The sequence below is a fragment of the Narcine bancroftii genome, chromosome 1, assembly GCF_036971445.1.
Source record: "Narcine bancroftii isolate sNarBan1 chromosome 1, sNarBan1.hap1, whole genome shotgun sequence".
Lineage (NCBI taxonomy): Eukaryota > Metazoa > Chordata > Chondrichthyes > Torpediniformes > Narcinidae > Narcine > Narcine bancroftii.
Window position 1 is genome coordinate 353,541,610 of NC_091469.1, and position 23,096 is coordinate 353,564,705.

Here is a 23,096-nt window from a genome sequence, read left to right on the forward strand (position 1 = left end):
TCAATGTAATCCACAGCATCTGTATATGTGAGCTGCTTTTATAGCCGGTATTATCCCGACTAAGGCCTAAGACAACATTTGCATAGCACCTGCACTGAGTACATGTTTTGGACTGACCAAAACAGCTTGCTCTGTGTGGGCAATATACTAGTAGACAAAATATGATAAGACATCACAAAAAGATCTGAAAAAAACAGCACATGGTAGGAAAAATATAAGATGGTTTTTGTGATCAGCAGCCCAAAATCCATAAAATACACTCAAAAGTGTTCAGGAAGATAAATCTTCATTGCTCAGTGTTATCAATCAATGAATGGACTACAAGCTCAGGAGACAACGTGAGAGATGTACTTTAAGAAATGCTATAGAGTTTTAGAGGAGGAATAGAGTTTTAGAGGAGGAATTTTAGAATGGGAGGCTTGATTAAAAGAAGACTTCTTTAGCTGGAGGAAATAGTATGAATGTAAGATTAGGTATCAGACAAGAAGTTTAGCAGTCAGAACTTATCTTTCAGATCCTCTTGCCTCTTCAAAATCTCCTTCTCCAAGTGAGTCCTCATTGTTACACCACCACTGGCCTACCTGCACCACGTCTTGGGTGTGGATGGTCAGCTCACGCAACGCTCTGTATCCAGATAAGGCAAATGTGGAATGGTAGTGGGCTTCATCCAGGACAATCTGGCCTGAACTCAATTTTCTTTTCTGACAATAAATGTTAGGATAATTTTGCTGTGCCAAAACTATTTCATATTGTCTTCAGGGTCTCCCAGTGTTTTCTTTTTTATTGTACTGAGTTTTCTCTCCATCATCACAAGTATCTTTCAATTATCAGGCCCATTCAACGTCTTCTTGCTGCTACCTTTGGGAAGAAGATGCAGTAGCCTGACAAAGGCACCTCCAGCTTTTCTTATCCAACAGCCATCAAGCTCTTGAACCTCTCTTGCTACACTAATAACAAACCTGACTGCACAATTCGACTATTTCATTTACTGAACTTTTTTTCTTGCACTAACTGTGAACACTATATCTATCTTTTATAGTTATCATCTCTTACCATACTGGGGTAATTTAATGCATACCATTGTAGTTTTTTTAAACAAAAAAACACCTATTTTTCTGCAACAAGTAAAAATTTCAGAACATTTGTACATTGTACTTGTGTGCATGGCAATAAACATTACCATTGTTATTATTTCGGTACGCATCATCTAAAATCCTTTAGTAAATATTTTGGGGTTGTAACCATGTAAAAGGGATTGGGTATACCAAACAAAGAGACAAATGCTGAGCTTTGATTGAATTATATATAAATTTAAATTTAGACATACAGGACAGTAACAGGCCATTTGGCCCACGAACCCAAATACTCCAATTAATCTACACCTCTGGTACATTTCGAATGGCGGGATGAAACTAGAGCACCCAGAGGAAATTCACACATAGATGGGAAAAATGTACAAACTCTCTACAGAAAGTGTGTGATTCAAACCCCAGTCCAAATAGTTGGCACTGTAACTGTTCCACTAACTGCTATGCTAACTATATCCACCTTTTCTCCAAATTCCTCAACATTGGATTGCAATTTAATGATTGACCAATCATCCATTGCTAACTGCCAAAGGAAATTCGATCACTTCTGCTATTTCCTGTTCCTGGAGATTGTCCTTGTTTCACTCCAGAAAAGATATGGCTCTAATTTCTAATCGTTATTCTTGATTTCCCAATCAGTAAACAAAATGTTTATTTCAAACCATTCACTAGTTCCTTCTCGACATCTAACATGTGTTAACATATGGAAAATTTAGTTTGTCCACCAGACATGAACCATTCTTCGAAGGGAAAGCATATTAGTGACTTCATAAATAAATGTTTTTAGATTCTTCTTTTGTTATATGTCTGTGTTAATATCTAGTTTTGTGCAATGCTGCAGTCATTAAGTTTTAATCGTGCAGCCTTGTACATTGCTACAATTTCAAAGATACTAGATAGCTTTATGTGACACTTAAAAACAAGAATAGTTTTTTTTAAATCTTAAGCTTTTTCTGCTATTCATGGTATCTCAAATCCACTTTTTGGGCTGATTCCCAAATTCTTTTATTTACTCAGAGTTTGCTGCCTTGAATGTACTCAGCAGCCAGGGATCCATAGGCTTCTGGAGTATTGAGGAAATTGAATAAAATAAGGTGGGATTATGGGTGGGTAGGAAGATGTAAAGAGACTTAGGGTTGAGGGTGCATAGACAAGTAAATGGTAGGAAAGTTTTAAAGGAATACAGGTTGAATAGGACGAGATTGGTTACCATAATTAATATGGGCCAAAGCACATATTTCTATATTGTAGAACTCATAATTTTGTAGTACGATGGATGCAGTGGAAAAATGTGAGGTCATCCATTTTAGTGTGCGAAACAGAGCAAGGCAAATTTTTTTTGAATGGTTATAGGTTGGGTGGGTATTGATGTTTAGGGAGATGCAGCAAGCCACTTAGAAGGCAAATACTATATTGGCCTTGTCACAAGGCAATTTGAGTACAGGCAATTATATAAAGTTTAGTTAAGACCACACTTGGAATACTATGTACAATTTTGGTCTCTGTAACAAAACAGAATATACTTGCCATGGATGAAATGAAGATTCATTAGACTGGTTCCAGGAATTGTGGCCTTGCCAATTGACAGGTGTACTCAGGTCATTGTTAGAAGTATGAAAGGACATTTCAGTGAATCCCTCAAAGTTGTGTACCAGGTTGGTACAGAAAGGATCCTTCTTCTGGTTGAGGAGTATAGAACTAGGAGCATCCGTTTGAGCACATACATTCTGTATGATAACAGGTCATTTCAGCCCACGTGTCCGTGCCACCTAATTTACATCCCATTAACCTACATCCCCAGTACGTTTTGAATGGTGAGAGGAAACCGGAGCCCCCGGAGAAAACCCACGCAGACACAGGGAGAGCATACAAACTCCTTACAGACAGCACAGGACTCACTGGCGCCGTAAAGGCTTTGTGCTAACCAAAATCTTTCCTCATTCAGAATGTTAAAATCTGGAATTCCCTCTCTAGGAGGGCTGTTGAGAGTTAGTCACTGAATTAATTTGAAATGGGAATCAAAGCCTATTGTGAGGGTGCAGGATAATGGCAATGAAGTAAAAGATCATGGATGACAAATGACAGAGCAAGCATGAGGGCCAAGTGGCCTACTTTTATCCTCTTTCAGTTGGTCCCATGGCAAAAGTTTCGAGGGAAGAATTTTCTCTTTATTTCACCCTTAAATTAACAACCTTTTATCCTGAACCCACAGACCCTAGTTCTACACACTTCAGCCAGAGGTCTATATAATATCTGAACATGTTCTTTGTCATTTCCCCTCGGATGCTTCCAGACTTCAGTAAGTGTAGGGAACTTTTATTCCCAAGACCACATCTTTATTTCCAGAATTAAGCTTGCGAATTGAGACTAAATTATTGTCACAGTACAGAGTCCAAAACTCACCACTGTAATTGAATATTCCTTTTGATAGTCTAATTTAGACTCTAAATCAAGATAATTAAAAGTTTGTGAATTTATTATTATGGATTAGATTAAACTTGGCCTGGCTCAAGAGGGGTAGGAAGAGATTTAAGTGACTTGTCAGACCTCACTTTGAATGTATGTTCTATTACTGTTAACCTGTAGTTCATGGTTTTGGGTGGGGGGGGGGGGGTGAAAATAAACTTGCTGAATCTGAGCAGAAGTTATAACCATATAACTATTTACAGCACAGAAACAGGCAAATTTGGCCCTATTAGTTCATGCCGAACATCTTCCACCTAGTCCCACTGACCCACATTTGGTCTATAATGCTTCACACCTCTCCGGTCATATACCTATCCAACCATTCCTCAATCTCACTTCTACTACTACTGCCAGAAATTCATTCCATACCCCCACCACCCTCTGCATGAAGAAATTCCGCCTTATGTTTCCCCTAAACTTTTTCCCTTTTACTCTCAATCCATGCCCTCTTGTTTGAATCTCCTCCACTCACAATGGAAAAAGCCTATTCACGTTGACTTATCCATCCCCCTTATAATTTTGAATACCTCTATCAAATCATCCCTCAACCTTCTATGCTCCAGGAAATTAAGTCCCAGCCTGCTCAACCTTTCCCTGTAACTCAAATTCCGAAACTCCAGCAACATTATTGTAAACCTCCTCTGCACTCTCTCTATACTGTTTATATCCTTCCTGTATTTCAGCGACCAAAACTGCACACAATATTCCAAATTTGGCCTCACCAATGCCTTATACAATTTCAATATAATATCCCAACTCCTGTATTCCATACTCCAATTTATGAAAGCTAACATACTAAATGCCTCTTCACCACCCTATCCACATGAGATTCAACTTTCAGAGAATTATGTACCATGACTCCTAAATCCCTTTGTTCCACTGCCCACCTCAATTATCTATCATTTTATGTGTATGTCCTATTTTGATTTGACCTACAAAAATGTAGCACTTCACATTTATCAGTATTAAACTCCATCTGCCATCTTTCAGCCTACTCTTCTAACTGTCCTATATCATCCTGTAAGCTTTGATAATCTTCTTCACTGTCCACAACACCACCAACCTTTGTATCATCTGCAAATTTACTAATCCAATTTGCCACCCCATCATCTAGACCATTAATATATATGACAAACAGCAGTGGACCCAGTACCAATCCCTGAGGCTCCACTCGTCACTGGCCTCCAATTCGACAAACAATTTTCCACTACTACTCTTTAGCATCTCCCATCCAACCATTGCTGAATCCATTTCACTACTTCCACCTTCCTTACTAACTTGTTCTTATAGGGAACCTTAATCCAAATAGATAACATCCACCACCTTCCTCTCATCAACCTTTTTAGTAACTTCCTCGAAAAACCCTATAACATTTGTTAGACACGATCTACCACATACAAAACCATGCTGACTATTCCGAATCAGTCCCCGTCTTTCCAAATAGTTGTATGTACCATCTCTAAGAACACTTTCCATTAATTTACCCGCCACTGACGTCAGACTTACAGGCCTATAATTACCAGATTTACTTTTTGATCCTTTTTTGAACAGCAGAACAACATGATCCATCCTCCAATCCTCCAGCACCTTCCCCCATGGCCAGTGACATATTAAATATTTCTGTCAATACCCCCACCCCCCACTATTTGTTCACTAACCTCCCTCAGGGTCCAAGGGAATATTTTGTCAGGACCTGGCGATTTATACACCTTGATCTTTTTCAATATAACCAACACTACCTCCTCATTAATTCTTACATTATCTATGCGCTCCCTACCATATTTCTTCACTTCATCTGGCTCAATATTCTTTTCCTTGGTGAATACTGAAGAAAAAAATGTTTAAAATTTTACCCAAAGGCAAAGAATTGTTGGAACTGTTCAGCAGGTTAGTCAACATATGTGGACAAGAAACAGTCAATATTTCAGGTCAAGGTCCTTTCAACAGAACTGTAAAAATTAGAAAACAACTTGCAATTGCAAGAGAGAAGTATAGGAAATTGGGGAATGTCTGTGGCAGGGTACAGACCAAAGCCATATTCTCTCTCTCTGCCTCAAGAAAGCAGTTGACATCATAAAGGAGTGGCATCATAAAGGACTGCCATCACCCTAGTCACAACCTACCTTAAGGAAAAAGGTGCAGAAGCTTGAAACCAATATCTTAAGTTTCAAGACAATTTTCGTCCAAAGGCTATCAGGCTCTTGAACCTCTTATTATACTACTTCAGGACCACCAAAATGGTCTGCACCATTGAAAAGCCACTTTTTTTCTTCCAATAATTGAATAGTTATATTTTCCTTTATATTTAATATTTTTCGATGCTGGAGTAATTTAATAGTTTGTGTATCCAACATAGCTATTTGGCTGCAGCAAGAAATAATTTTGGTGTAAATGTACATTGTGGATATGTATATGACAATGAACTCATTGGGTGAACACCATGGGGTGGCTATACTTTTCTGTTTCAGTTTGCGTCATTTTCTTGCACCTCTAATTGTTGCTTTATAAAAATGTTACATTAACAATTCCTCTGCACATTATCACAGACTTTTCCCATTTCCTCCATGCTTCTTCTCTCCCTGCCTTTCTAGTTCGATAAAAGACTCTTGGCCCAAAATATTTCTTCATTTTCTTTCTCTGCTGACATTTCTAGATCACAGTGCTTCCAGTTCTAATAATGAATATACTGGCCCCATGTGATTCTTGTTCAGCATGTACTTGGCAAATCCTAAGTCAAGGCCTTATCTCCACTCTTTGCTGTTTCGGAGGATTACAACACATTGCTCAAGAATACTCTGGAGATATAGTTGCTATTCAGTGGAAATGGTGATTAATAATCATACTTCTGATTGCAGGAAGGAAGTTAATGCATATAATTATCAATTCATATTTTATTCTTGTAACCTGAATTCCACAGTTACAGGGTTGTATTTTAAGCCTTTGAATTATTAGCACCCTTGTCACAAAGTAATTTAAAGTTTTACAGCAAACTTTCAAACTATTTATTATCACCTCATTTGTGTGTTTGAAGCAAGAAAAAAGGGCATGAGTGAGAAAGTGCTTCCAGTAAGGTATTGTAAATGAAATTACAAACTAAGTTTATCTATTGATTGTGGTGCATGAGTGAGTCATAGAAATTTGCAGTGCCAGCAGGACATGAAATAACAACGTTAAAGGCAAAATAATTTAGAAAATATGTACATACTCGTTGGTCAGTTGTGGTGCCATTGGCAAGACCAGCATTTATTGGTATTCACCTATTGACATTGAAAATTTGCATTGATTGGAATTATTGTTATACATACCAAGATGTGGTGAAAAGCTTTGTTTTAAATGCTATCCAGGCAAGTCAATCCATACTTAAGTACAACAGTCAAACAAGAGTGCCGGAATGGTATTACAGAAGTCAAAGAATACAGGGTATGTTTTTACAAGACAAAGTGCAGAGTATAGAGGAAAACAGTTAAAATTGTGCAAGGGCATCATCTGTTACCAGTGCCAGGGTGTGATCTGTTTAAGGGTCTGATAGCAGCAGGAAGGAAACAGTCTTTAAATCGGGAGGTTCATGTTTTCAAGTCTATGTATCTTCTACATGATAGAAAGAGGGAGAAGAGAGTGTGAGTAGGATGGGTTGGCAGTTTTCCTGAGATAGCTGGAGGTTTAGATGGAGTCGATGGAGGGGAGGATGGTTTGCGCAATGGCCTGAGCTGCAGCCATCTTCTTGAACCACTCTAGTCCTTCTTGTGGAGTTACTCCCACTATTCTTGGAGTAAAACAAAACTTCAGATGCAGGAAACCAAAACAGAAACAGAATCCTCAGAGCCCTTAGCAGGCCAGACAGCATTGCTGAGAAGAGAAACTAAATTTTGGTTCAAGGACTCTTTATCAAAACTGGAGAAAAGAGAAATGTATTTAATGTTGCAGAGAGAATGAAGGTAATATATGTGGTAGCGTGAAGATCAATGATGTCAAGGTAATCACTTTTCAAACCATCTGATGGGACAAAATGAAACAGAAATAATTTTAAATATATCAGATTGAAGCAAAAGTAGTCAGGTGAGGGAGAAAAAGAGATTTCCTGAAATTGTTAAACACAACATTTTTTTGTGGAGGACTGTAATGGGCCTAGTCAAAAGAATAGGTGCTGTTCATCCAGATGTTGTTGAGCATTGTTGGAGTAATATCAGAGTCAGAAATCCAAGGAAAAATGGGGCAAAAATATCCTGCAATGTGGTGTCCAATATAGAGCTAAATTGGAAGAAGTGCTGGAAGAATTTTGTTTTAGCTCTCTCAATAGTGGGATGAAGGCCTGGGTCCTGCTGTTTCATAGGTACATGTTGTGTAAAAAAAAATGGTAGTGGACACCGTCTAGGATATCACAGGCAAGACTCTCCTCACTATGGTGAGCATCTACAGACAAGACTGCCATCAGAGAGCAGCAGCAATCATCAATGATCCACATCACCCAACACACACACACTTTTCTTGATCCTATCATGTCTAGGTGCCACAAGACTCACACCACCAGGTTCAGGAACAGTTGTTACCCCTCCACCATTAGACTCCTCAACAACAAATTTAATCAGGGACTCATTTAAGGTCTCTTACTTTTGTACTTTATTGATTTTTTTCTCTCTCAATATTGCACAGTTTATTTACATTTCTTTATTTGTTTATGTGTACATTGAGTAGTTTTTTTTACACTAATTATGGGAGACTTTAATCTTCATGGAGAAAAGATAGTTCATAGAGTACAAGGCACTCAGCAAGAGATCCAAAAGGAAGATTCAGGGGAATTTCTTAGTGCAATTCTAAAAAAAATTTAATTTAGAGATACAGCACAGTTAAGAGGCCATTCTGGTCCATGAACCTGTGCCACCAAATGCACCCACGTGACCAATTAACCTGCTAACCCTGTACGTGGGAAAAAAACTGAGCACCCGGAGGAAACCCATGCAGTCACAGGAGAACGTACAAACTCTTTAAAGATCATGCCTGATTTGAACCTGGGTCACTGGCATTGTGCTAACCACTACACTAACTGTGCCACCCAAGGTGGGATCTTGGAAATGTTTCTTCCCAAAATGGTGGGAATAAATGTGTGACCACAGGAAGAGGTAGAGGCAAATGCATATGAACATATTTGGGGCAAACTGGATAAATAAGTACATGAGAGAAATGAAAACTAGACATATAAATAGTTAGATGATGAAAGATGGGGAATAGTTTAAATTCAGCCTAAAAAGCAGTGTATTAGAATGAATGGCATGTTACAATATATTGTCTACAGTTAATTATTGTAGACTTGATTGATATCTTGTACTTATGTAACAACAGTGGTCATTAGATGAGTAAATCCAAGAGTTAAACAAAAAGAAACAAGTCTGAGAGCATCAAATTTGTAGCTCATTCAAATGCCAATTTGCATCTTGGAAATTTAACTGGATTCAGACTTGTTTATTTGAAGTCAATCCATCACCATATGGATGACTGAGGTTTGTTCTACATTTTTTTTTAAATTCCAATCTGTTAAAATATTCACAATTAATCCAAATTAAATTCCAAAATAGACCCGGGTGATAGAAAACCAAAGATCTGTGCTGGAGTCTGTGGTATATAATGAACAAATCCGATGTTACAGACTCAGCATTCTCCAGCACAGAAACAGGCCATTTGACCAAACTTGTCCATGCTGACCAAGCTAGTCCTATTTGCCTGCAATCGGCCCATATCTCTCTCAACCTTTCCTATCCATGTACCTGTCTAAATGCCTTTTAAACATTATATTTGTCCCTGCTTTTAGTACTTCCTCTGACAGCTCTGTGAAGAAAATGGAAAGTGGCCCTCAGGCCCCTCTTAAACCTTTATCCGCCCTATTTCCCTCCTCCCCCCGCCACGCTCACCACAAATATATGTCCTCTTGTTTTAGATTCATCTACCTTTGTTGTTATGTTCATGGACTATGCATTCGCAAGTCTTTATTGTACAACATTCTTCTGGGCTCCACCATTCACTGTGCAAGTCCTCTCCTGGTTTAACCTATCAAAGTGCAACACTCACATTTGTTCAAGTTATTATCCTTGCCCCACTTACTTCACCTCCATCACTGCCTACTATACTACTAATTTTAGTGTCATCTGCAAACTTACCATTGACACTAACTACTTTGTAAGCCAAGTCGTAAGTACATAGATGACAAACAATGGACCCAGACACTATCACTGTATCACACCATTGAATACAGGCCACCTGTCTGTTTAACAACACTATACTACCACCCTCTACTCCCATCATCAAGGCAGTTCTGTAAACTGTTGGCCCGTTTACTCTAAATCTTATCCAATCTGACCTTCTAGACCATCATACCATTTGCGACCTTGTCAAAGACATTACTAAAGTCCATAGAGATCAATCTTTTATATCTCCTCTTTAAAAAAAAAATCAAACAAGTTTGTGAGACATTATTTCCCATGCACAAAGCCATGCTGACTATCCCTTACCAGTCCTTGCTTTTCCTAAATGAAAATACATCCTGTCTCAGAATCCCCTCAGTAACTTACCATGACTGACATTAAGATCACTGGCCTGTAGTTCCCTTGCTTATCCTGATGCCTTCTGTTAAAATAAAGGCACCACATTAACCACCCTCCCATCTTCCATCACCTCAACTATGCTCAACCAATAATACAAACCATCTCTTCCAGCACTCCTGCAATTTCTTCCTGAGATTTCCATCATTCCCAAGGACCTACAACACCCTCTTTAGTAATCTGTTTAAGATATCAGTACATATTTCCTTCAGTTCCATAGCCTCCATGGTAAATATAAATGACAAATACTCATTAGGGCCTCCCCTGTGATTCCATACATTGACACCTTGAGCATCTTTAAGGAGCTCATTTCTTTCCCTAGCAACTATTTTTTCCTTTAATATACTTGTAAAAGCTCTTAGGGTTCTCCTTTAACTCTTCTCCCTGAACCATATCATGCTCCCTCCTTATTTATCTCGTGAATCTCTACATTCTCTATATACTGATCAAATAATTTGCTTGATTTCAACATCTATAGCTAGCATATGCCTCTTCTTTTAATAAAAAAAACTATATCTCTCAATATTCAGGATTTCCTAATCTTGCCAGCCATGCCCTTCAGTCTGATAGAAATCTGATTTCCCTGAATTTTCCCTATCTCTCATTTAAGAGCCTCCCGCTTGCTGGATGCCTTCTTACCTGCAATCAGACTCTTCCAATCAATCTTTGCAAGAACCTGTGTAATGCTATCATAACTTGCCTTGCCCATTTAAGGAATTTAACCTGTGTAATCAAAGTCCTATCTTCTTGCATAAAACTAATGGAATTATTATCACTAGTCCCAAAATGCTTTCTTATTGACATCTCAGCCATTTGTCATGCCAAGTTTCTCAAGAGAAGGTCCAGTGTTTATTCTTCCGTCATTGGGTGAGGAACCCACACAGGCTATGGGCTGCTGGCAAATGTGGTCAAAGCACTCACACCATGCTGTGGACTGCTGGAGGCTAGATGAAGGGGTACAAGGTATTGGAACCGGAACGCGAGAGGAGGCCAAGGGCAGTGAAGTCTTCCTGATCATGTTGGAGGCTTGGATCTGGAACTCGGGTTGCTGATGGTTTTGACTGAAGTCTGTGTGATTGCAATAGGCTGCAGAAACACCGGAGACTAATCCATGGACACAGTGAATTGGGGTGGGGGTTGCTTCTCTTTATCTGACTAAGGGATGCTGCACAATTTCTGCAGATGGCGAATTTTTGTCAGCCTCGCAGCAGACTAAAGTCAATTTCTTGTAATAGTACATTTCTTTTATCTCTTGGATGCATTTAATAAAATCTACCCCATCCAAGCCCTGTGGACCATGAGAATGTCAATCGATAGGAGGGAAGTTGAAATCATCAAGTATTACGAGCCTGTCATTCCTATAGTTGTCTGTGATATCTCTACACATCTCTAGGTGTGAATGAAGGAATAATGATTGGTAAGTTTTGCAGATATCATAAAAATTGGTGGTATTGTGGATATTGAGGAAGGTTGTGTACTGCACGATGTCCATCAAATGGAATTTTGTCAGATAGAACGTAATCCTGACATGCATTATAGAAAGACATACAGAGGATAGGACAAGGATAGGAATTGGTAGAGTGCCAAGGAATGGTGATGGATTGAGAGATCTTGTGGTGCTTCCATCATTTCCCAAAAGTAGACATACAAAAATGTGGGATGGTAAGAAACATCTGTGGAATATTTGCATTTATCAGTCAAGGCACAGGACATAAAAGTTTGGATGCTATGTTTAATCTAACAAAACATTAGTTGGACCACACTTGGAGTCTTGTGTGCAGTTCTAACGGTTTCCATTATCAGAGACATGTTCTTGTGCCAGAGAGACTTCCAAGGAAATTCTCAGGATGTTGGCTATATTGGAAGGCTTTGGTTATGGAGAGATATTAGATAGGCTGGGGTTGTTTTCCCTATAGAGAAAAGGAGACTGCAGTGTGGAGGTTCATAAAATAAAAAGATAGACGCAGACAAGACATAGAAACATAGAAGAAAGGAGCAGGAGTAGGTCATTCGACCCTTCGAGCCTGCTCCGCCATTCAACGAGATCATGGCTGATCTTAAAGTTCAGTACCCCGTTCTCGCCTTCTCTCCGTAACCTTTAATACCCTTATACTGAAGAAATAGATCTAATTCCCTCTTAAATAGATTTAATGAACCTGCCTCTACTGCCCTCTGTGGCAATGAATTCCACAGATTCACCACCCTCTGGGTAAAGAAATTCCTCCTCATCTCGGTCCTAAATGGTTTGCCTATTATCCTCAAACCATGGCCCCGGGTTCTGGATTTTCCCATCATTGGAAACATCCCATCTGCATCCACTCTGTCCAGTCCTGCCAGAATTTTATATGTCTCTATGAGATCCCCTCTCAATCTTCTAAACTCCAGCGAGTACAATCCCAATTTGCGCAATCTTTCGCCTCTGCACTCCCTCCATTGCAAGAACATCCTTCCTTAGATAAGGTGACCAAAACTGCACACAATACTCCAGGTGGGGTCTCACCAAGGCCCTGTACAGCTGCAGTAAGGTATCCTTGTTCCTATACTCAAACCCTCTTGATATGAAGGCCAACATACCATTTGCCTTTTTAACTGCCTGCTGTACCTGCATGCTCGCCTTCAGAGACTGATGTACAAGTACCCCTAGGTCTCTCTGTACTTCCCCATCTCTTAATCTATTGCCATTCAAATAGTAATCTGCCTTCCGGTTTGTATTACCAAAGTGGATAACCTCACATTTATCCACATTGTAGTTCATTTGCCATGTATCTGCCCAGTCCCTCAATTTATCCAAATCACACTGGAGCTTCCTGACCCCCTCTTCCATGCGCACAACCCCTCCTAGCTTAGTGTCATCTGCAAATTTGGAGATATTACATCCAATCCCCTCATCCAGATCATTAATGTAAATTGTGAACAGTTGGGGTCCCAGTACAGATCCCTGTGGTACCCCACTGGTCACCGCCTGCCACTCAGAAAATGAGCCATTTATCCCAACTCTCTGTCTTCTACCTGCCAGCCAGTTCTCAATCCACATCAATACTTTGCCCCCAATCCCATGAGCCTTGATTTTGGAAGCCAGTCGTTTATGCGTGACCTTATCGACTTCTTTTAGAAGTCCAGGTACACCACATCCACTGGTTCTCCCCCATCTATTTTACCTGTCACCATCTCAAAGAATTCCAATAGATTTGTCAAGCACGATTTACCTTTTGCAAATCCATGTTGACTCCGTCCGATCCCTTCTCTGCTAGTCATATGCTCCGCTATTACATCCTTAATAATGGATTCCATCATTTTGCCCACTACTGATGTAAGGCTCACAGGCCGATAATTCCCCGCTTTTTCTCTACCCCCCTTTTTAAATAGTGTGGTAACATTAGCTACCCTCCAATCCATGGGTACTGATCCTGAGTCTATCGAGTTCTGGAAAATAATTCTTAAAGCATCTGCTATCTGAATGGCCACTTCCTTGAGTACCCTAGGATGTAGATTATCAGGCCCTTGGGATTTATCTGCCTTCAATCCCAGCAATTTCCCCAAGACCGTGTCCTTAGAGATACTGATTTCTTTCAGTTCCTCCCTTGCATTAGTCTCTATGTTTCACAACATCCTTGGGAGGTTATTTGTATCCTCCCTTGTAAAAACAGAACTAAAGTAAGAATTTAATTGGTCTGCCATTTCCTTATTCCCCATTATATATTCCCCTGATTCTGACTGCAAAGGACCTACTCTGGATTTCACCAATCTTTTCCTCTTGACATATTTATAAAAGCTTTTGCAGTCGGTTTTTATATTTGCCGCAAGCTTACTTTCGTAATTTATTTTTGCTCTCTTGATTAATCCCTTTGTCCTCCTTTGCTGCATCTTGAACTGCTCCCAGTCTTCGGTTGCGGTACTTTTTTTGGCCAATTGATATGCTCTCTCTTTGGACCCAATGTTGTCTCTAATTTCCCTTGTTATCCACGGTTGAGTCACCTTTTTTGGTTTATTTTTATGCCAAACCGGTATAAATGATTTTTGCAATTTCTCCATTAGATCTGTGAATGCTTTCCATTGTCTATCCACAGTCAACTCCCCAATAAACACCACCCAATCAATCTTACTCAACTCCTGTCTCATACCATCATAATTCCCTTTATTTAAATTCAGGACCTTAGTCTCGGTTTTAATTTCATCACTCTCCATGTCGAGTGAGAATTCGATCATATTATGATCGCTCCTACCCAAAGGGCCTCGCACAACAAGATTGCTGATTAGCCCCTTATCATTGCATAATACCCAATGTAAAATGGCCTGCTCCCGAGTTGGTTCCTCAACATATTGGTCTAGATAACCATCCCGTAAACATTCAAGGAATTCCTCCTCCTCTGTATTTTTACCAATTTGACTAGTCCAATCTATATGCAAATTAAAGTCTCCCATGATGACAGCTGTTCCCTTATTGCACGCTTTTCTAATTTCTCTTTTAATGCCTTCCCTCACCTCTACACTACTATTTGGAGGCCTATATACCACTCCCACTAACGTTTTCCGCCCCTTGCTATTCCTCAGTTCTACCCATATAGATTCCGCATCTTCTGAGTTAATATCCTTCCTGTCAATCGTGTCGGTCCCTTCTCTCACCATCAATACTACCCCACCCCCTTTTCTTTCTTGCCGATCCCTCCTAAATATCGTATACCCTGGGACGTTAAGTTCCCAGGCTTGCCCACCCTGCAGCCATGTTTCTGTAATCCCAATCAAATCATATTTGTTTATCTCAATTTCCACAGCTAATTCATCTACCTTGTTCCGAATGCTTCTTGCATTAAGATATAAATCCTTCAGATTTGCTTTTTTCACCCTCCTTGCTCTTTCTGATTTTTTACTTTCGCTGCCTAACCTAACTTTTCCTGTTTTATCTTTTCTGTCCTTTGCCCTATCATACAGGTTCCCACCCCCCCTGCCAAATTAGTTTAAACTGCACCCGACGGCTGTACCAAACCTAGCTGCCAATATATTGACCCCTTTTGGGTTTAGGTGTAACCCATCCTTCTTGTAGAGGTCATGCCTTCCCCAAAAGAGATCCCAATGATCCAAGAAGCCAAAACTCTGTCCTTTACACCAGCCCCTCAGCCACATATTCATTTTTCTTAACCTTCCATTTTTGTCCTCAGTTGCACTTGGCACAGGTCGCAAACCAGAGATCACCACCCTGGCTGTCCTATTTCTTAGTTTCGGTCCTAGCTCTCTGTAATCCTTTTTCAGTACTTCCTTTTTATCTATATCATTGGTACCCACATGTACCAAGACATCAGGCTGTTTGCCTTCCCCTTTTAGAATACCCTGGACCCGATTTGAGATATCCCGCACCCTTGCACCAGGGAGGCAGCACACCATGCGGGCATACCTATCTGGCTCACAGAATCTCCTGTCTGTATTTCTGACATAAGTAGGGTTATCAAAAACAGAAAGACAGATTTAGGATGAGAGGAAGAAGTTTCAGGAGGTTCTGAGGGTAAAGTTTTCTTACCCCCACCTCCCCTACACAGTGCAATTAATATCTGGAATGTGCTGCCAGAGGCAATGGTGAGATCAGATACTGTGTTTAAGAGGTATTTAGACAGAAACTTGAATAAGCAAGGCACAGAAAAATACAGACCAAATGTGGGTAAATGGGATGAGGGTCAAAATGGTTGGTATAAACGTAGTGGTCTGCTGTACAAATCTGTTAAATCATTATATTTATTAAAAAGTTCTATTTGCTCAGAGAGTTTCAGCTGTGGTATGAATGCTAACTAAAGAGCAACATATTCTTCATACATTGCACGTATTTCTATTTCAGGGCAGCCATTAACAAGTTGGAAGCAGATGTATTCCAGAGAATTTATGACTATCTGAAGAAAGCACGGAGAGAGAATGCCAAGGAGGCAGAAATCATGGAGAACCTGCAGAGGTTGGGTGTCAAACCAAGCAACTGCTTTGAAGTTGATCAACTTATATATTTTGAGGAGGAACTCCAGGAATGTTCAGCACCAAGTCAGCATCAGTGATTCTGGCCAATAATTAATGTAGTCAAAGATCTTCTAAACACAAGGCGATATCAGTGTATGCTGTAATTAAATCAGAAAACACCAAATGATCGCAGGGCAGGCAGCAGCTAGAAAGAGAGAAGCAGAGTTAAGGTTTCAGGACTGATAAGTCAGTGGTTCAGAAACATTCATTTGTTCTCTCTCTCTATAGTTGGTGCTTGCTCTGCAGAGTTTTTAAAAGCAGAATTTTCTCTTTCGATTTTAGATTTCCAGTATTCGCAGGATATTGCTTTTGGGTTGTAGTGCACGTCGAAAGAAGCAAAAGCTTGTTGATCCAAACCAAGGCTTTTATTAACTAGAAGACTGGAGCATATCACATGTAGGTCGACCAGTCCAGAATGATCTGGGTCTGTCTAGGAGCAACCCTTTAAGACCTCCCAGTAGGCGTGGCTATGCTCTCAGCCAATCACAACCATCCTATACTACAATATATCCATATACACATTGGTGATAGAATCCGTACTATCATATGAGTTCACAGTTATTATTTAATCATATTAACATACTTAAATCTAGTGTTTTAGTAAAGGAAGCAAAGAGTTTTACATGTAACTCAATCCTAACTTGAAAGGTTTGGTTGTATATAATTAGAAATATTGTTGAGAGTTTCCTTGGCTGAACTTCTTTTCTAAATGTTAGGCACATTTTTAAGAAGAAAATTATAAAAAAAGGAGTTGGTTACAGGGTTATTTTTCTATTCTTCAGAAATAAAAACAAATATTGTTATTCTTCAACAGACAAATTGGAAGGTAATTTCTCTAAAATAATTGTCAGTCATTTTTAGTGCCATTACAGTTTGCGTTATGGATGAATAAAACAACTTCCATTTATTACTTTTTAATTGTGTTTCAGTGCTCTGATCAATTTAAAGCAAAGATAATTGTGGATTTAAGAAAGACAAAGTAGATGTTAAAAGCAAATTCTTGCCAGACTCCCAGATGATAGATTGCCTCCCATTTTCCAGGGTCAGGAATGTCACTGATTGAGTCCACAGCATTCTGAAGCAGGAGGTAAGAAGCCGGGTGTCAAGGTCCACTTTGGAGTAGGTAAGAGATTGGAGTAGGTAAGAGGTCCTGAAGAGAGAATATAGGGCATTAGGAAGGAAACTGAAAAGCAGGATGTCAAAGGTTGTAATGCGAGATTGCTGTCTGTGCCACACGTAGATGAGAGTAGGATCGATGAATGCATGGCTGCATCCATTACAGAGACTTGGCTGGTAGAAGGACAAGATTGGCTGATGCAGCTACGGGGTTTAGGGTTTTAAAAGGAGATAAGAGGAGGAGGGGTAGCATTACTGATTATGGACAGTATCATGGCTGTAAAAGGCGAGGATGCTGTTGAGGGAGTGTCTACTCAGTCATTGTGGATGGAAGACAGAAATAGGAAGAGAGCATTATTGTACTGGGAGTAGTCTATAAGCCCCACAATTAGCTGTCAGGACACTGAGGATTAATGTAGTCAATGTAGGCAGATTTTGGAATGGTACAGAAATTACAGGGTTGTTGTTTTGGGCATCTTCAACTTCCCAAATATTGACTGGCACCTCCAGACTGCAAGGGATAGATGGGGCAAAATTTATCAGGTAAGTCCAAGAAGGATTCCTGACACAGTAAATGGACCAGACAACTAGAGGAGAGCCATTCTGGATCTGGTAAAGGGTAATGAACTGGTCAGATGATAGACCCCTCGGTGGGGGAGCAATTCGGTGATAGTGACCACAACTCCCTGAGGTTTAGCTTAGTTAGGGACAAGAATAAAAGTAGACAAAATGGTAAAGTGTTTAATTGGGGAAGGACTAATTACAATGGGATGAGGCAGGAACTCGGGGGAGTCAATTAGGAACAGATCTTCACAGGAGAAAGCACAAAAGTAGTGTGGAGGATGTTTAGGGGCCACTTGTGCAGGGTTCTGGATAGGTTTGTCCCAACGAGACAGGGAAAAGATGGTAGGAAAAGGGAACTATAGTGACAAAGCAGGTGAGGTAAAGAGGAAGAAGTAAGCATTCATTAGATTTAGGGAGCAAAAAACAGCAAGGGTTCATGAGAATTATATGGTAGACAAGAAGGAACTTAAGAAATGACTTGGGGGGGGGCATGGGAAGGCCTTAGGATTAAGGAGAACCCCAAGGCATTTCATACATGAATAACAGAAGAGAGTGAAGGTAGGGCTGCTTAAGTATAAAGAAGGCAACGTGCATGGTGGCAGAGGAGGTTGGGAAGGTCCAATGAATACTTTGTGTCAGTATTCACCAGAGAAAAGGACTTTGGTCAAGGTGAGGTCAGTATGGAACAAGTTTAGCAAAGATATTAAGATTGATAAGTCCTTGGAGCCAGAGGAGATATACCCCAGGTTGCTAATGGAAAAGGAAGAGAGAGCAGGGGTATTGGTTATGATCTTTTTATCCTCCTTTGCCACAGGAGAGGTGCTGGAGGATTGGAGAATGGAAAATTTGGTCCCCTTGTTTAAAAAAAGTAATAGAGAGAATCCTGGAATTCACAAGTCAAAGAATAGAGTTCAAAAATCGAGATGTCATGTTGCAACTACTAATCTCTGATGAGGTCACTCTTGGAATATTGTGTTCATTTCTGGTCACCTCATTATAGGAAGGATGTGGAAGCTTTGGAGAGGGTGCAAAGGAGATTTACCAGGATATTGCTTGGATTAGAAAATAAGTCTTTTGAGGCAAGGTTAGCAGAGCTAGGACTTTTTTTTCCTGGAGTGAAAAAGGATAAGGGTGACTTAATAGAGGTCTATAAGATTCTGAGAGACATAGATAAAGTAGAAAACCAATACCTTTTTTCCCAGGGCAGGAATAGCAAACACCAGAAGACATCCATACAAAGTGAAGGGAAGAAAGTTTAGGGGAGACATCAGGGTATTTTTTTAAAAAAAAACAGAGAGTTGTGGGTGCCTGGAATGTCTTACCAAGGGTTGTGGTGGAGGCTGAATCATTAGGGTAAATGAATCAAAGGATCCTTTAGATACATGGATGAAAGAAAAATAGAGGGTTACGAGGTAGGAAAGGTTTAATTTTCTTTTGGTAGGAACAAAGGGTCGACAAGTTCTATGTTCTATATTGTATGTTCGAACTTCACAAAATGCATCATTTTGCACTTGCCCGAGTTAAATTCCAGTAGCCATTCCCTTGACCACTTTGCCAGTTGAACTAGATCTTCTTGTGACCCAAAACAACTTTCTTCCCTTCCACCACCCTATTAATTTTGGTGTTGTCAGCAAATTTACCAGTTGCGTTACCTACATTCTCTTACATATCACTAATATCTACAATAAGCAATAAAGCACTCAGCATCGATTCTGGTCATCGGTTGGTGTCAAATCCAAAAAGCCACCCTCCACCACCACCTCTGCCTCCTATTTGCTATCTCACCCTGGAGCCCATGTGTGCTAACCTTCCAGACCATACAGAATCTTATCAAAGACCTTGCTGAAGTCTACCTGGACAATGTCCGCTACCCTACCCTGTCAACCCTTTTAGTCACACTGTGTCAAAAAACACATTTAATTCATGAGGACACCATCTCCCATAAATAACATCATGCTAATGATCCAAAATTCGCCCCGGTCCGGGCGAAGGGTAGACGGCGGCGGCCCCGATCCGGGCAGGAGCAAGGGGGAGACGGCGGCCCCAGTCCGGGCACAGGGAGAGCAGCAGCGGCCCCGGCCCCGGTCCGGGCGAAGGGTAGACGGCGGCGGCCCCGATACGGGCAGGAGCAAGGGGGAGACGGCGGCCCCGGCCTCGGTCGAGTGAGACAGACGGAGGCCCCGGTCCGGGCAGTATGGACCGACCTAGGAGGGGAGGCAGGCCCCTCCAGCCCGGGTAAGAAACCTGCATAGGAGAAGGCCACTCCGATATAAAACCTACGACCCAAGGACCTCGCTGCCACGTCCCAGCTTGCTTGGCCACGGCACACGAACCATGGGTTGCCTCTTAAGATCCAAGTTAACACCTGTCCCTCAGAGTCTCCTCCAGTAACTTTCCCACCACTGATGTTAGGATCACAAAACTGTAGATCCCTGGATCGTCCAGTCTTTTAGAACCTCACCTGTGGCTAACAAAGATACAAGAATATCTACAAGGTCCACAGCAATCTCCTTACAATTTCTAGAGATACACTTGAAGCCGAGGAGATTTATTTATCTCTATGCACGAGGACCATTTACAACTCTTCATATGTAATGCTGATGTGCTTCAGGAGATCACTGTTCTCTTCCCTGAGCTCTCTCACCTACATTATTTTATCAAAATAAATACAGACGAGATGTCTTTATTTGAGACTTTACACATCTCCCATGGTTTCACCCTTAATTACCACATCTCCCTAGTTATTTTTTTGCCCTTAATACAGAATCCTCCATGATCCTCCTTTGTCAAACAGGACATCGCATGTCCCGTTTTTGCCCTCCTCATTTCCTTCTTAAGAATACATTAGATTACAACACATCTTAATAAGAGCTTCACTGGCTGCAATGCACCTTAGTATGGTTTGTCTCGAAATAGGAATGCAATGTCCTATTTTTGTTGGTGTGGACTTAATGCTTCTTTCTACTACAAATACAGATGGATTTATCTAAGTGAAAAGGATGTTAAAAATCTGGGTCAGCCAGAGGATGGTTTATTTATTGTTAAGCTGTTCATCTTTCACATTACAGAACATGAAGAGCTAATGTAAAGTATGATTGATGAACTCAAAAGAGAAGCATGTCCTGCAGCATTGAGTGGATTGCACATGTTCTATTAATTTTCTTTCCATCCTCAATCCCAGGGAGTAAAGACACATTTGACCTTTGACACACACACCATTGGGAACAATGACTGCATATGTTGATTTTAGATGTCACGTTTCTGGAATGGATGGCAATATGCCATGTTAAAGTAGCTGCCATATATCTGACAGGAATATTCATTAGGGTTGTTTTAATATTCTGATCACTCTCTCTAACCTCTGCTTTGTATAGCATTTTAAATCTTCTTTCAGATCACATGAAAAGTCTCCCTCAAATATCCACCAGTCCATCCATTCAAGAAGGCCACCTGAGATGTAAAGTGGAAATATAAGATGCCTTCTGCTGTAGAATTTAATGAACAGGTTTGGGATTCGTAACCATATACGTACTTTGGGTCATCTGGCAACTTACATTGGTGGAACACATCATCCACAGCCAGTGTACATTCTTTTCAAAGATTCCCACTATCTTCAGGCATGGTCAAAGCCAAAGACCGTAGTTTTAATTTCCATGCTGAAGTACTAGTTCGGCACACAGGATAGGTCCCAAACTTTCTTCCATTTGGATAATGGGTTTGGGTGAGTAGGGCAGGTATTCCCAGAAAAGTTGGCACATTAGGGAATCTTTGGGAAGATTTTGAGAAGGAAAAAATATTGGTGTTGCTCACAAGGTATTTTCTACCTTACACAGGACATCAGGATGGTGGAATTGTAGTGAATGGCAGGAAGATCAATGTACACCAGCACAAAACCACTATCAGTTGGAGTGGGCATTGGGATGGCAGTAGTCAGCTGTATGGCTATATCCTAGTATGGTGAATGCAGCAGCAGGAGAAAGATGTTTTGTAGCAGAGTATACAAGGCAGGTGTTACAAGGTACAATGGTCTGTGTACGCTTCGCAATGATATTAAAGCTGAACATATACTTGAGGCACAGCGTGGCAGATTTAGACAAGGCACTTTATAGCCTTCTGGACATAATTCTATGTTCAACAATCTCAAATGTTTTATTCTTAATGTTCCTCAGAGATGTTTTTGATCTTCCCCTGAAGCAGGCATGAAATAACATCACTGCCAACCATGATGAACATCGCAGCACTGGGTCAGAAATTATCCCCAAGGAAATTCCAAGCTATTGAATTTTGTCTCTCCAAGCATTTTTTTTTTGCAGCTGTAGGTAAATCCTTTTCAGTGAAATTCTTCAGAATTATTGTTAATGAATCTCGCTGGTTCCCATGGAGCACCAGTGCCCAGAATATTTTGGTTGCGGAGGATTCCCACTCTCATCATTTCATTCAGCACCACACCTGTTGCTAAAACTCACCCAGTGTGCCAAATGCATAATATAGTGGGGGCTCTTATTGTATGCATTTTAGGAATTTCAATTGAATTTAAAGAAATAGAACCAAATTTCATTAGAAAACTCCAATAAGTATTTGCTATTATCTGATGAGCAGGTAGCAAATTGAAAAACAACATAAAAAGGCCTCTAAACCCAACTAGTCCTTACTGGTGGTACTGCTTCAGAAGAGTCTCTCCCCCGCCCCCCCCCAACCACCACCTAACCATATACGCTGATCAAGTACAAAGCAACAATTGACATGTAATGATCCACCTTTTCATTATGGGATTGGAGTTTTGACGGACATGGGGTGACACGGGTAATGTTTTGTTTTGATCAAGCCAGGCTCTCTTTAAATATACAGAATGAGATATGAATGTTTAATTTTTTTTGTGGCAACTTTGCTGAATCTCTAAAGTTATTAATATAAAGGAAGATCTAAGAACAAAAACTAATATTTTCCAACAAATGGCTCTCTGGATGATACCTAGTCTCTGATGTGCAGTAACCCCAGTATTTGTGTGGATGGTGGTTAAATTATTGGTCAATGGTGGTTCATGAGATGTTGATTGAGGAAGTTTCTGTGATAGGACAGCCATGAAGTGAAATGGGAAGTTGGATAGACTCCGGAATAAATCTCAACTTGGATGGACTCCTTCTAGTTGAAGATGGATATTTTTAAATATTTGTGTCATGAAAATTTTGTTGCCTCCTTATTGCATCCAGGGAATTGTTAACATTCACATTGATATTGAAGAGTAAATCAAAATGAGGCCTGTTGGATATTTTGGATG

General features: G+C 40.3%; 1 protein-coding gene and 1 long non-coding RNA gene across 6 annotated transcripts in view; one reads left to right on the forward strand and one right to left on the reverse strand.

Moving 5' to 3' along the window:
* The window catches only part of LOC138749592 (uncharacterized), a 30,208-nt gene extending 24,609 nt beyond the window's left edge, over window positions 1–5,599 (reverse strand). Inside the window, exon 1 of the long non-coding RNA XR_011348762.1 lies at window positions 5,332–5,599. This is a non-coding gene — a long non-coding RNA (uncharacterized lncRNA). The remainder of the gene's footprint in view (window positions 1–5,331) is intronic.
* nek11 (NIMA-related kinase 11) overlaps window positions 1–17,225 on the forward strand; it is a 395,005-nt gene extending 377,780 nt beyond the window's left edge. For 4 of the 5 annotated variants that reach the window (XM_069911155.1, XM_069911148.1, XM_069911131.1 and 1 more), the window contains exon 16: window positions 15,969–16,224. In XM_069911155.1, the coding sequence (XP_069767256.1) occupies window positions 15,969–16,176 (208 nt within the window). In that variant the 3' untranslated portion in view covers window positions 16,177–16,224. Of the gene's footprint in view, window positions 1–15,968; window positions 16,225–17,179 lie in introns of those variants that run through there. The other variant, XM_069911163.1, reaches the window with a different exon arrangement.
* Window positions 17,226–23,096: the final 5,871 nt, after the last annotated feature.